General features: G+C 43.6%; 1 protein-coding gene across 1 annotated transcript in view; it reads left to right on the top strand.

Moving 5' to 3' along the window:
• The window catches only part of RB1 (RB transcriptional corepressor 1), a 1278597-nt gene that overhangs the window by 237712 nt on the left and 1025746 nt on the right, over window positions 1–15139 (top strand). Inside the window, exon 9 of the mRNA XM_085621884.1 lies at window positions 13207–13284. Within this exon, the coding sequence (XP_085478010.1) occupies window positions 13207–13284 (78 nt within the window). The remainder of the gene's footprint in view (window positions 1–13206; window positions 13285–15139) is intronic.

The raw sequence follows: 15139 nt of genomic DNA on the forward strand, positions 1-15139 counted from the left end.
AACAAAGAACTGGCAAGCCATAAGGCGAGATTTGCATGGGCCCAAGAGGGTTCGGTGTGGAGCAGGATTAGAGACGCTCCCATAGGCCAATAATCTCTCAACTCTGTAGCTATGTATGAGATTTGCACCATTTGAATACATGAAAAAGTAGGTTGAAGTCATAACCATGGCAGCCTTTCCTGTGTAGCACGGATGGTTGAGGCCCTATCAGATAGATACCTGTCCAGATCTCCCTGCATGCACCAGGGGAGAGCCAAAATCCCAATCTCCACTCCATTTCTCAGCCGTCAACTCTGCCAGTGCTTCCCTCAATAAAACGATCTATTAGTGTCTACCGCCACCATCACAGCAGTTGTTCATCTATCTTTGCATTCAGTTTTAACTGATATGTGTCCCATATTGTACCAGCTGGGCCCCTTGACCCTTCTTTACAAAGTATGGTTAGAGTATCTGCCTCGGCTGATGCCCAACTGTACAGATCTTTAAGCCTGTATTTGATATCTGGGGGTTGGAGACTTCCAGGACATCGTAGTATGACGCTTGAACAGGCCTAATCAGAAGTCCTCAAAACAAAGTGAATATTTATTTTTTAACCCTGGGCATTAAGCCCAGCAGGGAAAGCTTTGGGTGTAGTGCAAAAGTGTGGTCCCATAATTCTGATACAACCACCATACCTTCTCCCATGTACAATACAACACTGGACAGGACCAAAGCATGTGAAAGAAATTAGCATAATTCTGCCTGCAGCATGGGCGATCTGACAAGGCTCAGATTTATGCCTCAAGGTGTGAGAAATCTGGTGCAGGTAGTTGGACTGGATGAATTTTTGTCTGGGGTTTTGTGACTCCTGTTTGAACATATCTATGTCCCTTGTACCGATTGATTAGGGTCTAACAACCAGTCAATTATTGAAGTCCCAATCAGTGCCCAAAGTAGGTCCTTCCTCTTTTAACTCCGCGTGCCTGCTAGCAATCGCGGACCTCAGCATACTAGAGTTCATTGCTGAGGGCACACCGGTCCACTCCTTCAAATCCCTGTTATGTTTTATTAAGTGCCACCCACTTTCTGCCACTGCCCTGTATTAAATCTCACAAGAAACTTTGTAATTCTGTAAAGAATGCTTTTTTAGGAACCACTGACAGGGCTGTGAATAAATACAAAAATCTGGGGTGGACCAACCGCTTGCTTATTGCCACACGCCGACCCAATGGAGACAGCGGTAGACCAATCCAAAATAGGGCAGACTGGTGAGATGCAACAAGCACTCGGCCCAGGTTGCCTGATATTAGGTGCTCCTTGGCATGATAAACATTGACACCCAAGTATTTGAATGTTTCAAATTTCCAATCAAGTCTGGTGTGTGGTATATTGGCCCGATTTTCATGCATCAAGCAGTGAAGGGGAAACGAACTGGACTTGGTCCAATTTATTCTAAGACCAGATATCTCACCAAAGCCATTCAGAGCTTTCATTAATCCTGGCAAGGCCGTCCGGGGTTATGGATATACACAAGGGCATCATCTGCATAAAGTGACACTTTGTGCCAGTAATCACAAACCGGGATCCCCAAATCCTTCCCCCTCATGCGTAGCAAACACGCCAGAGGCTTCATGGCGTGCGCAAAAATAATGAGGGCCATAGGGCAAACCTGCCACGTGCCTTTGTGTATGGTAAAAGAGTGGGGAATTACCTGAAACGCCTTAACTCTGGCCATTGTGTCAGTATATAATAGTTTGATCAAGCCAAGCATTTCGGTGCCCAACCCTATTTTCTTGTAAACTGCCCTGAGGAATGCCCAGTGCACCAAAAGCTTTTTTTCTGTCAAACGAAACAGCCAGGTAGCAGTCCTCACAAAATGCATCTTCCTCCATAAGATAAAACAAGCATTGGCATAGCCAATAGGTCTCGCTTTCTGGACCTTATAAGCGTTTAGCCATGCAGCACATTATCCTGTTAATAATCCGGCCACACAATTTTACGCCCTATGATGTTTAAGGACGCGATCCCTGTGTGTCATGGACAGAAACATGCTTTGTAATGTACCGTGGTAACACTGGGCTGTAGAAGTCAGTGCAGACTATCAGTGTATGCAGTTCGACCAGTGGAGATGTCTGTTAAAAAAACATATCTTCCACTCATGTGGTATAATGCAGGCCTGTGCAAATGGTGGCAACACATCATACTGTAAGTACACCAGCCAGAACATGTGAAGTATTCTAGAAGAATCCCCCACCAGGGACCTGTCAAGAGCTTCCCACATTGCTTAATGAGCTGAGAAGTCACTAGTGGAACACACTCGGCTCAGCTCCTGATTTAGGTGTGTGCCAAACCATCATATTCAGGGCCCCTGGAACTATGTGGCAGGGTACGGCCAAATTATGCGGCAGGGTTGACTAAATTAAGTGGCAAAAAATGGCAAATTATGTGGCATCATCCGGCACATTTTCTGATGGGATTAATTCGTTTTTCTGTCTTTTTATTTTACACTTGTTAACGCTGTCTGGACATAGGTTGCACCTGCTTAGTACCAGTTTAACACCCAGACCCTGATCATACCTTTAACAAAACCAATACACACTGTGTTGGGAGTAAAAGGCCGCAGTTTAATAAACAATTCAATTCGCATGGCCCCCTCTCAGGCGGCATGGCAAAGATTTATTCATGTGAGGTGCTGGCGATGAAGTAAGTAATATTTTTTTTAGTCCAAGTTCCGGATCCCTGTGATGGGCTGCCGTAGCTACTCCCCCTTTAAACACCAATTGCCCCTTGCCTTTTTACCCTCAACAGCGCATCTACAGCCCCCAACAAACCATTTAGAGCAAGGCGATTAAACATGCCACGTCGCCACCCACACAACACCGCATGCAGCCGCGTAATTGGTAATAATGCGGCTCAACAAGGCAGCTTTATTAGGCCGGGCAACAGAGCAGAATGCAATAAACAGCAAGTGATTTTGCGCTACATTAATACAGATAATGTGCTAAAATAATATATTCCACCCAGCAGCTGTGCAGCGCTAACTATGACTGTGCAGCGCAAGGTTATAAAACCTTCAACTCATTTGCCCAACCCTCATTATGTGGGAGAGCGAAAGGGGGCTTAGTAATATATCTCTCTAATGAACTTTTAATCATCGATACCAAAATCATTAGCAGCAATCCCTATTCCCAGATTCTTAAGTTAATACTCACTAAAACACATGTGTTCTATATAGTTAATTTTTATAATAATCTGACATCAAAGGACATACTCCCAGTCTTGGAAAATATTTCCCTACTTCTAACAGAGGAGCGTCTTAATAACCCCAGAATTAGTACTAGCATAATCTGGGGAGGGGACTTCAATTTAAATCTCTGTAAGGGAGGTGATACAAATAATTGTGGTATTGTTGATGATCTGGGTTACAATATAACGCATTTTCCTCATACAAAACTAGGGAACACTTTGACTGAAATAATATTTAATCTTGATCTCGGTTTTGCAAACGATCTCGTCTCACCCCCAGTTCCTTTTACTCCCACGTTTAACGGCAGGGGATTATTCAGTCTGATTGACTTTGTTTTGGTTTCGCAATCTTCTAAGGAGCAGCTACGTAGCTTTCGAACAGGTACCGATCCTAGTAGTGATCATTTCCCCAATATCCTCATGATCACCACTCCTGATTTGTCAGAACTCCCCAGTAAGCGTACCCTTTTAACACAAGAAACACTAAGGGTAAATAAACTAAATGGCTACGCAATTAAATGGGATAAAGTGGATGCCGAAAAGATTTCCTCAGCAGTGCTGAGTCGTACACTCCCACATATCGAAGTATGTTTAAACTTACAATCTGTCCCCGAACAGGTATTGGCCAGCTTTTCTGTCAATACATCCGAAATTAAGAGAGAGTTGTTCCGTAAAACTAAGGGTGTTAATCAAACAAAAAAAGGCTGGTTTAATCCCGCAACAAGGAGCGCCTACCTCTCACTAAAGAAAGCTCTGACCAATACCGTAAGGGACAAAGGGGAAGTGATAAGACTAAGAAAATGCTATAAGCAAGCACTCAAATCCTGTAAGGTGGATATCAAGAAGGAACTATGGGCTAAGCTACATCAGAGCTGTTCACTTAAGGACTCAGCCACCTTCTGGAAACAGTAAGAACACCCTTTTTAACCGACCAACAAGAGATCCCACGGATTGAGGTAGCAGTGGGTGAGGCAGCTTGGGTTGATCATTATTCTAGGATTTTTGGTATCCTGGAGGATCCTCCGACAGAACCCCCCCGAAAGTTTGGAGATGCTGGCCACTCAAAATCATAGAAGACCCTCCCTCTCCTCTAACCTTAACCTTCATTTTGACCATACCGAGGTACTCACGGCATTGCAAGCCTCTAAATGTGGCAAAGCCCCAGGCCCTGACGGGGTCCCCGTGGACCTATTTAAAAACAACTTAGAATTATGGTCCCCCATTCTTACAAAGGTTTTCGAAGCAGCCATCAAAATTGTCCCACCAGAGTCTTGGTCAACTTCCATTCTTCTTCCTATTTTTAAGAAGGGTGACCGTAATAGCCCCGCCTGTTACCGTCCAATTTCCCTTTTGGACTCTACAGGAAAGGTGATGGGTCGGTTACTTCTTGAAAGACTCCAAGACTGGGCTGAAAGCAATCAAGTGGTCTCTGACCTTCAGTATGGCTTTCGAGAAGGACTAGGCACAGTGGATCAGGCACTAAACCTTTCATTATTGATAGGTAAATATGTAGGGCTAAAAAGGGGAGGTTGCATTTAGCCTACGTCGATCTTTCGGCGGCCTTTGGTTGCGTCTCCCATACCAAACTTTGGAAACTCCTTCTAACTATGGGGGTTGATCCCCCTTTGGTGAGTTTCATTCAGAGTCTCTATACAGGGGCCTCAGCAAAAGTACGGTACGGTTTGGGGGGGGAAGTCACAACATCATTTCCAGTAGCTAAGGGTGTCAGACAGGGATGCGTACTGGCACCCTTTCTTTTTAACCTATATACGAACGGTTTGGAGGCTGCGATGTTGGTAGGAAGCCAGGATTTCCCCATGATTGATCATCGTCCAATACCCGCGCTGCTTTATGCAGATGACACGGTGATCATGGCCAGGACCCCGCGTCAACTCCAACTACTTCTTGATAGATACTGTGACTTCAGGGCAAGCCTAGATCTAAAAGTAAATATAAAGAAAACGTTTGTCATGCATCTGGGGAAACGTCTCAAATATTCCGGCGGTATCCAGATAAATAATACCATCCTGGAGACCGCAACTTCCTATCCCTATTTAGGTATTTTGATAGACAATTCCTCTAGTTGGGGTCCAGCCCTTCTGGCCAGAAAGATGGGGTTTCTTAGAACTACAACAGCCTTGGTCACATTTGCGCAAAAACTAGGCCAGCGTCCCCTGCGGGAGTTGATTCAGATCTATAGGGCTAAGTGCCGCTCAGTGGCAATGTATGGGGCCGGGGTTTGGGGCTACGTTAACACGGAAATTATCCAAAAAGTAGAAAATGGCTTTTTCCGGTATCTTTTGGCTACTCCCAAAAGTTCGCCAACCTATGGTTGCCATATGGAGTTGGGGGAGGATTACATTTCCAACCTTATTGCTATCCAACCAATTCTCCTATGGCATCGCATTTGGGAAACTAAAGAGTGTAAAATGACCCGTTTGCTTATCTCTGATTGTCTTACTCTGGAAAAGTGGAAAAACATTCCATGGTTGCTTTATGTCCATAATCTTTTGAGAGACGTAAACCTGGAGTCTTTTTTCAAGTTCCCTGAGACTATAATTGAAATGTCACGTGAAAAACTGAAAAATGTGTGCTTATCACATTTACGTGAGCTTCGTTTAACAACTGAGATTCTCAAACCCACAAACCTCCATCTTGTTTCAGTACAAGTCTCATTTGGGATCCAACCGTATTTACTATCTAGTGTTAACTCTTATGAAAAATATCTCCTAACACGATTTCGGTTTAATACTTTCCATCGGCTGATAACATTCCCAAAGACAAAAGATTGGTCTAGTAACCTAACCCTTTGTCCTTGTAATGGACAATCAGAACAATCTCCATTGCACGTAGTCTTTTTTTGTAGCTAATATGAATTCCCACGTAAGAAGTGGATCATTCCCTTATTAAAACTCATAGGTTTACGCCAGTGTCGCCCGGTCCTTCTTGCTTTACAATGTTTGGACACTGAGTGTAGCATTTTGCCAATAGCCCGTTTTTTAAAGGTTTGTGTTAAATACCGTGCAATCTATGATTAACTATAAAATGTTTGAGTGGGATTGGGATCCAAACTGAAAGAAATAATGTGTAAAAATGTGTTTTTCCTATTATTCACATATAAGATTTACTGTGATTTATATTAATTCTTTTTAAGCTTTTTAAAAAAAATCTGTTTTAAATTTTTTGTATACTTTTATGGACACAAAATTTGTATCCGAATAAAGTTTTAATTGAATTGATTGACTGTGCAGCGCAATGCAGACATTTGTTTAGCAGTTTTATAAAGCGCAAACTCGATACAAAGGTATCAGAGCTCTTTACATGAGCACCAGTTGCATTACAGACGGGCGCATTCATTTTTAGGCGCGGGGAGATTAAGTTATTTGTCCAGAATCACGGGATGTTTTGAGTCTCCAGCCGAACCTGGTTCCCCAGCTTAAAAGTCGGCCGCTGTAGCCGTTAAGCCACACACAGCCAATGAGTGGGCAACTTGACTCCTCTCAGCGCCTACCCCACATTCATGTTGGCACCCATCCCCTGAGAGTAAGAATGATTGCAGTTTGCTGTACAAATGTTGGGAACAAGTCATGACACCCCGTGACATAACGTTTTGGGCTGAAATGCTGCTGAAATTTGTGTCTACTGTTGTATACAGCAGTCTGTAACACTAACATGAAATTGCAAGCAGAAAGAGGGTTCCGATTTGAGGGCACTCCAGACGTACCACGTGGTGTAAAGGCGCTAGGCTACTGTCAGCAGTGCAGCTGCTGTTTACAGTGGCACTGTGCCCCCAGAGTGTGAGGTGGCAGTGCACCCTGATTCTTTCTGTCCTTTACTATCCAACTGGCGGGAGAGCAGCCTTTTCCTTGCATACGGGCTATTGGCGTCCTTGCTACCCGCTGTCTGGGTTAAAGGTCGCAGGGTACTTGGAATCGGACTAGAAGGCCGTGCCCTCTCATTAGCAGACATAGTTATGACGTGCTTCTTAATTTTGCTTTTAAAATCAACTTAAGAAATTCTAACTCAGCAGAAAGGAAGGAGAAGGAATGTCTGGAGCCAAGTAGGCCTGGCGTTAGTGGCAGTGCAGCGATAAACCCATGGCAGCAGGCAGCACAGACTATCAGTGTCACAGATACGAGCCATGCACTTTGAAACCATTACGCCGGTCCGCCGTTAGTTAAATAAAAGGAGGAAAGAGCAAGACACAGCTAAGAGAACGCATAATGTCTGCTGAGCTGAAACAAAGCACATGTTTTTAGCAAAATCGCGTACATGGTTGTAAGACGAAAGAGAGAGGATGTGAGCAGATATAAACAAACATACAACAGCTCACGCCAAGAGAAAAACAAACCAGCGCGGCCATGCGGCGACCTCGCTAATTAGAAAGATGATCCCGAACAGATGGCGCCCCTGCTCGTAACCACAAGCCGTAGGCCGTGGGCGGATACATTTACTGGGAAAGGTGGGACACATGCACCCATCTTTTCCCAATTGCGTGCTGTCTTTTTGGGACGACGCACGCAAAGCCCAATCGAAATAATGCCGGACAAAAAAAAACACGTGCGTGTGAAAAGTCCAGAGTGATTCCAATAGGTTGTTTTCCTAGCGCATGCGCACTGCGCTAGGCTCGACCTAAAAAGGCAGCACATATTTAGGAAGGTATTTCTAACTGTTAGTAACCCATTCTGATTCGGGTGAATCAATTGTGCCTGTAAAGGGAGCAGGTGGCTTGCAAGTGTCTTGCCCAATATCTTATAGCCTAGATTTAGCAGTGAGAGCATGTGGTAAGTCTGCATTTGTAAGGGATCCCTCCCAGGTTTTGGGAGGACATCCTCGTGCAGCAACTTTGGGATCATGCCCTGTTTGTGGAGAGGTGTGGCTCACTGGTTAGAGGCGGCAGACCCGTGAGCAGAGAATCGGCCAGGGACCAGGGTTCAATTCCCGACGCAGCAGGGTCGTGGACCAGGGTCAAAACGGACTCGATAATTCTCGCCTCGGTACCTACTCTAACCAGGAACACACTCGGCAACTCTGGGCATTAAGCTTGCCTCATCTCTACAACGGCCCCCCACAGACGCCGGGGATGCCTGGTTTCACCTTGGAGATACCCAGAAAGCGACCATCTCACAGGGATAGCCAGGACGGGTTCCCCAGCGGTCTACAGCGCCGGGACGCCCCGTTGCTGGGGCAGCTGTGCGCTTTACAAGTCTACAACATTTACATTTACATTTCCTTGCTACATGATACATCACCAATAACATCTTGGAGGTATGGACACAAAAGGTGGTATAAAATTCCACGGGCCTACTATCCAATCCAGGTGTCTTATTACTGGTCATTTGGCTGCATGGCCTTCCTCAAGATGGTTCGTCAAAGTTCCTGAAACTAAGGGCGTCACTTGGGCCAGAGGAATCGATCACATCCATTCCTACAGCTGGGCAGGGCCGACTCCCGGTGGCCCATCATACAAGGTCCGGGAATACTCCACGAAAGCCCAATTTATTCCCACTATAGTATTACCCACTTACCCATATTGTGACCATAAATTGCCTATTGTAGCCGTAGGCACTTCAGACATCAGCAGCCAAGCAAGAATGCAACCACGCGTGTCCCTGTTGGCATGTTTTTGAGTTACATGCACTCTATAGTCAAGATTCTCGAGTCTGCATACCTGCTTTGAATGCGAGTTCTGCTACTCTAAGAGTGTGTTCTGCCGCCGTAGTACTGTCCATTGCGTTTTCAGGATCCCTTTTTATGCATTTCTGTATCTAGAATACTCTTAGTTGATGCCAGTTTGTGACCTATGTAGTTTTGATGCTCTGACCTCATATTACCACTTTGAATACCTTTCATTCTGCTGTTTGATGCAGTGCCTTCGTTAACCACAAAGTAATGCTGGTATAGGTGCATATTGTTTCTCTGTAGGGGGGTATCCAGCAGTGACTCGGTGTGTAACCTCCGTGTCGTGGGCACCGGTGGTCTCCACCTACTCCACGACCATACCAAATAAAGGGCGCAATGATTGGGTACGGGGTGGCCCAACTATTCACCATCTGTGATCCTAGGCCACATACCATTGTTACAAAAGAGGTCATCTATCCTTATGTGTAGTTGGTGCATCAATATATAAAAGGAGTGTCGAGATGCATTAGCCTCCCTATATCATGCATTTGTCTGGTAGAAGATCATTTTCTAAAGCTTTGTGTCGCCCTAATGCCCTGCATACCTGCAAGGAGGGGGGAGAGAGGACCTATCCATATGTATGTCATGTATACAGTTGAAATTCCAGCCGTTTGGAGCCTGTAAGTCCTGAACCATCACCAAAGAGGGGGACTCAAAAATATAGCGGTATTAACATTAGGAGCGTAAATCTGCCTGAAACACCAGGAGTGCTTCGCCCAGTGGCCTTCAACCACCACTTATCTACTCTCCATATCTATTTGAATCCTGTGTAGTACAAATGGGACTGATTGGGATATTCTTATCCGGACCCTCCTTGTAAAGGAGGAGCATACACTTTCTGCAGTTCAGGCGCTGTAAGCTGCGTCTCCTTTTCTCCTGTAAATAGACATTATGCACGTGTCTACACTGTAAGTATGCCTACATCTTGTGTCTATTGAGAGGTGAAGCCATGCTGCACACATTCCATGTCAGTATATTAAACCCAGTCAACAGATTTCGTGAGCAAATTCTGTGACGCCATATTATTGTTTCTATCTTCAGTATTCATCTGTTCCCTGCCATGTTCCCCCTATACACACACACCACCCCCACCTGCACCCCATGATTTCTTCAGTAGATCCAAACCAAGAGTATAATAATACATTAACATTCCTGCTAAATCGAACTCCCCACTCCCTGTGAAGAAAAGAATATTATCTTTGCCATAATAACCCAAGTTGCAAACATGAATTTTTAAGAACTGTGTAGAGGACCATGTCCATACTGGAGGCGTGACAGTCTTCATGGTGCTCCTAGAAATGAGGCCCCAGATTAGCAGGTGAAAACACCATTAGGCACCTGAACTACCGTCCATGTTATGTGCTCAACAACTGCCCACCCTTATGTTTCTGGGCTCCCTGCTCCACATGGGTGATCTGTGCACCAAATAATCTCATCTGCCTCCGTGGGTGTCAATGAGGGGCCTATCGGCTGCTCTGCCTCTGAATCACCTGAGCTATGGGAAGCAGAGTCTGCATTCATATTGTGTTCTGAATCATGCAACACTAATTAATTTGGGGGCTGTGTTAGATGATATCCGCCATGACTTGTGTTCATTCCTTGGCTACCTATGCATCAGTGGAGTGACCCTGGGCCCCTTTCACCTTCTCTGCATCTTCTCAACCAACCTGCTTCAGATGCCTTGCTCTCTATATTGCTTTGCCCTCCCAAATAAGAGAAAATACTACCCTCCCACACGGAGGCACAAACACAGCGAAGCAATAAAAACGCCTGGAAAGGTATTTCACTCTCAAAAAATGAGGCACATCAAAAGACTGTTCTCAGAATAAGGTATGGGATTTTATTTGTGGAGCACTCTCTAACAAAAAGGCTTTCCCAGATGTAAAATGAACAACATTCAAAAGTAAGTGTGTGTGTGTGTCTGTCTGTCTGTCTGTCTCACACACACTTATAAGTAAGCAAATGTAACTGTTAAATGCCCAGAATAAAATACATGGAATGAAATGCAAGCAGATAATAGTATGGATGTCCACTGCAAGAAATACGAAAGATATATATAAACTAAATACATCAGATGATTATAACCACTGGAGAATTGAATGTGCACACAGACACACTCACACATCACAAAGTCAGTAATCAAAGAAAACACATCAACCTCTGCAAACACTGCATCTTAGCCCACTCCAGACTGGGGGATTCACAGCCAGGGTCAAGAACCTCAGCAAGCCTGGTTCCTACTCTGAAGTAGATGCGTCGGTTATTCAGGCCCAAAATCGCAATTTCCAAGTCATCAAACCCCAGTTTTATAATCTCAAAGCATTAGAAGTTTCCGAGAGGCCCTCTTCTGCACCAAGAAACTTACTGGAGTTGGACACTCTCCAGGCAAGCATTCCTAAGGCAAAAGAGTTCTCATGTATCCTTCTGCGCTCTCACATGTTCCAGCCCTTATCTTGATGAAGCTTATGAAAGTCTCCAACAGTACAGAAAAGAGCCTTGAACGTGGATAGCCTAAACAACTTGAGTAATCTGGGGGGCCTGCCTGTGCGCAAAGCTCAAGCTAGACAGTCAGAATTCAAGATGGCATGAGGGCATGTTAAAGCCAATAGTAAGAACTTCATAATACTTTCCAATGTACAACACAATGCGCATTTGTGCACCACTGCCTACGACATCACACACTTCACTCCCCAATTTACAACATAATGCACATTTGAGCACCAGTACATATAACACCACACTTCAGGACTGAGAAGTACATTTCACACCTTTCTGTCTCTCATGCTTTCAAATGCACATCCCACACGTTCTGTTCCTGGCAAGGCTGTTCTACTCTGTGAAAGCACTCCCACTCTGAAACTACAAGGAGATACAAAAGAAATCTTCAAGGAAAAGTGCTCATGCAGGAAAAATAATGTTGCACATTCAAGAAAACACCTGAAGTCACTTAAAATAATGGTAGTCAGAGGTCATCACATGGTCCCAATACACGGGAGTGCCTCTGGTAGTACACTCTGACGGGGCTGCAGTCCCTATAGTCTGAAAGAGGTCCATGCTTCCTCTTGTGATTGGAAGATGTGAGTTTTGTCTGCCTCCATCACCGGGTTTAGTAGGAACCTAGAGGGCGTACTTCGTACCCATCCCACCCAATTGCCATTTGACCTCCATGTACTTCCATGGTGTAGTCAGGATATGCAATAATAATTTTAACATTGTAGAGAAGCAGGCCCTTGGTGCTGCAGAGCTGTAAGAGAAGACAACTGGCTGTCTCTGTAGTTTAACAGTTGAGCAACAACAGGGTGTGGCGCCGTCCCAGGTGGAGGTGGGTGACCCGGAACACTGTGAGCCCTCTGAATAGACCCTGCCGAGACAATATATTTATCAACCATTCCTCCAAGAATAACTCCAGATTCGACCTTTCTGAGTGCTGGGTGTCCTGCAGCACTGCCTAGGTTAATGCTTGGGAGATAGTTGTCCATTTAAATGCCTTGAAACCTAAAGTTTGTCACAACAGTGCAAGCTTCCAAACACTACCTACCTAAAGGGTGTCTGCTTGGCTGGTTAATCCGGTACCAAACTGTTAATCCATGCAATATGATGACCTTTTTATTAAATAATAGCTTTCAGTTGACTTCTTTACGAAGACATCAAACTGAAAAGGACTGCAGCTCAGGTGAAGTACGGGAGATGAGGTTTTTGAGGACCAGCGGGTAAAGGGAGAGGTCCTGGGATGAAAGCGGGTATAAGCTAAATGCGATGACCTGCACGGTTTTTAAAAAAAATATATTTTTCAAACATTTTCTCCAAATGCTAATCTGCAGAGCCGTTGCTGTACTGGAAGGCTTAGGTGACAGCACGGGGAGCTAATCATAGGACCATTTTCTATATTTTCAATTTCTATAAATACATGTAGACTTTTACAAATCGAAGAATGTTAGAATAAATATGGGAATAATTGTTCTACATGAAATTTATTTTGTATGACAGCTCAAATAAGTATCATAAATATGCTTTTATTTGTTCTTTTTTGATCTAGCAGGAAATATTGCGCTAATAATTTGATGTTTTTGCTCATTTGTTGTCCTGAAGCCTTGATTTTATCATATATTGCGTTGCTTTTCTAAATGTTGTTTCTGTTTTCTAGACGGTTTCAGAATAGCATGACCCTCTCACTAACCCTTGTTTTCATGCGAGTCTTCTGTCTTCTTTTGCTAGTTGGAAGTATAAAATATATAATGACTTGTAAGAATATGTGGATATTTTTCATAGCTTGTGAAAATGTTTTTTTTTTTATTTCAGGTGAAAAATATAAACATCACAACTTTTGTTCCATTTTTGGATTCTGCGGGGATTTCTGCCACTAATGGAATTCCAGAGGTAATTTAAAAAGATAATGACATTTTTTACAAACATTCTTAAAAAGAACAGTGTTAAAAATGTTTTCCCCAGCAAATGCCGTACTTCTTTCCATAAAATAAGCCAGTGGTTCCCAAACTGTTTTGACCCGCGGCTCCCTTGACCCATTGGTCATTGTCTGTGGCTCCCCACTGCTACTTTTTGTGGAGGGCGGGGTGGATGTAAGCCTGGCCTCGGGAATACTTGCATTTTTCTCCCTGAAAATAATTGGGATAAAGCTGATGGAGGTATTTTAATCATATACGCAGGGTGTTTTGTATTACTAAGGCGGCGCCTAGTTACACTTCTTTGCCCATATCTTTTTTAGAGTACCCTCTCAAACTTTGCTTTCCCACTTACAGTGCTAGATAGCGCCCCATGCATGTTGGCCCCATTGCCAAAGTGTTTCTGCGCTTGAGAATATTTTCATGCACTTCCATTTCTACCCATGTCATACATGCCAACACACCTGTCTCAGCAGGGTGACTCACGATCTTTTAAACCACATACAACTTTATTTTTGTGGTCTCCTCCCTCAAATTGCTTCCAAATCACTGCGAGCAAAATAAATTACTCGAATTTTTTTATTTTTTTAAGCATCCCTCTTTCTTGCTTCCAATGGTTGCCATTATGCCGTATATGGTGTTTTACTTTCCTGTGCTCAAGGCGAGAGCAGGCCTGTCTGGAAATGTGTGTGTACTGAAAGAAATGTGTACTGGAAGTACCTGTGATTCAAGTACATATGTCAATACTTAATAATACTTAGTGTGTTTAATAGACAGGACAGCTGTACTGTCCTGATAACTTGCATTGGTGTAAAATGCATTTGGGAAAAAAACTAAACTAGTAACGAGTCTAAAAAAATTAATCGGGCATCTTCCGCTTACTTTGGGAGTGTTAGAACATGGGGATTCATTAAAATATAGAGGTCATCTCCCTCGACATGTCACTTACAAATACTCCACATCATTCATTTAAGTCTAATTAGTTTAACTGAAGCCAACAGACCCTTCAACATTAGATGCATTAAAGTGCTTGGTGCGCGGCTCCCCTGGCTAGGTTTGACGGCTCCCCAGGGAGTCGCGGCGCGCAATTTGGGAACCACTGGTTTAAGCACTTAGTAGGCAAAATATGAAGAGCAGCATGTAACATGTATTTGTGACATTAAAGGCCATCTCCAGCTGCCTGTGGGTGTATTGATGCTGAGTGCTTATTGTTAATGTATTTTGTTATGTCTTCTGTGATATCCTGTGTGAGGTCATGAACAGTGTATTGTGGCAGTTAGTTGTGTGTAGCCACTAATAACGGGTAAATTTCAGCAACATTTATGTATTGGTTCGGAATTATAACAGCCATTTTTTAAGGGAAATTGACATTGGTTCTGTGTAAGACATATAACATATTCAGGTTTTGTAAGCCTGTGCTTTGTACATAGGGAATAAAGCTATGGCTCTTTAACGGTATGAAAAAGTGTGTATGTGACCTTGTTACCAAGGCAACTATAGCACCTCTGTTAATGTGATTATGCTGGCTAATCTGCTGCAAAAGTATTTTTCGTTGCTAATAACTTTGGCCTGGTTTGACAAATCTGCACAAATCTGTCCAAAACATTTGTAATATTCTTGTTTGTTTGCAAAACGTTTACCTCACATTGATGAAGGGGGAGTAGTTGTGAGGGATTTTAAAAAAAAATGCAATTTTCCCATTTAATTCCTGTGGATACGAAGCTACAGAAAAAAGTTGCCGATAGAATAACAACAACCTTGCCTTTTCATATGTGTGCTTTTCATGATTTGGTGTTAATCTGTTATTCATTTATGAGAACTTTACAAAAAAG

This window comes from Triturus cristatus, chromosome 8 (assembly GCF_964204655.1).
Source record: "Triturus cristatus chromosome 8, aTriCri1.1, whole genome shotgun sequence".
NCBI lineage: Eukaryota > Metazoa > Chordata > Amphibia > Caudata > Salamandridae > Triturus > Triturus cristatus.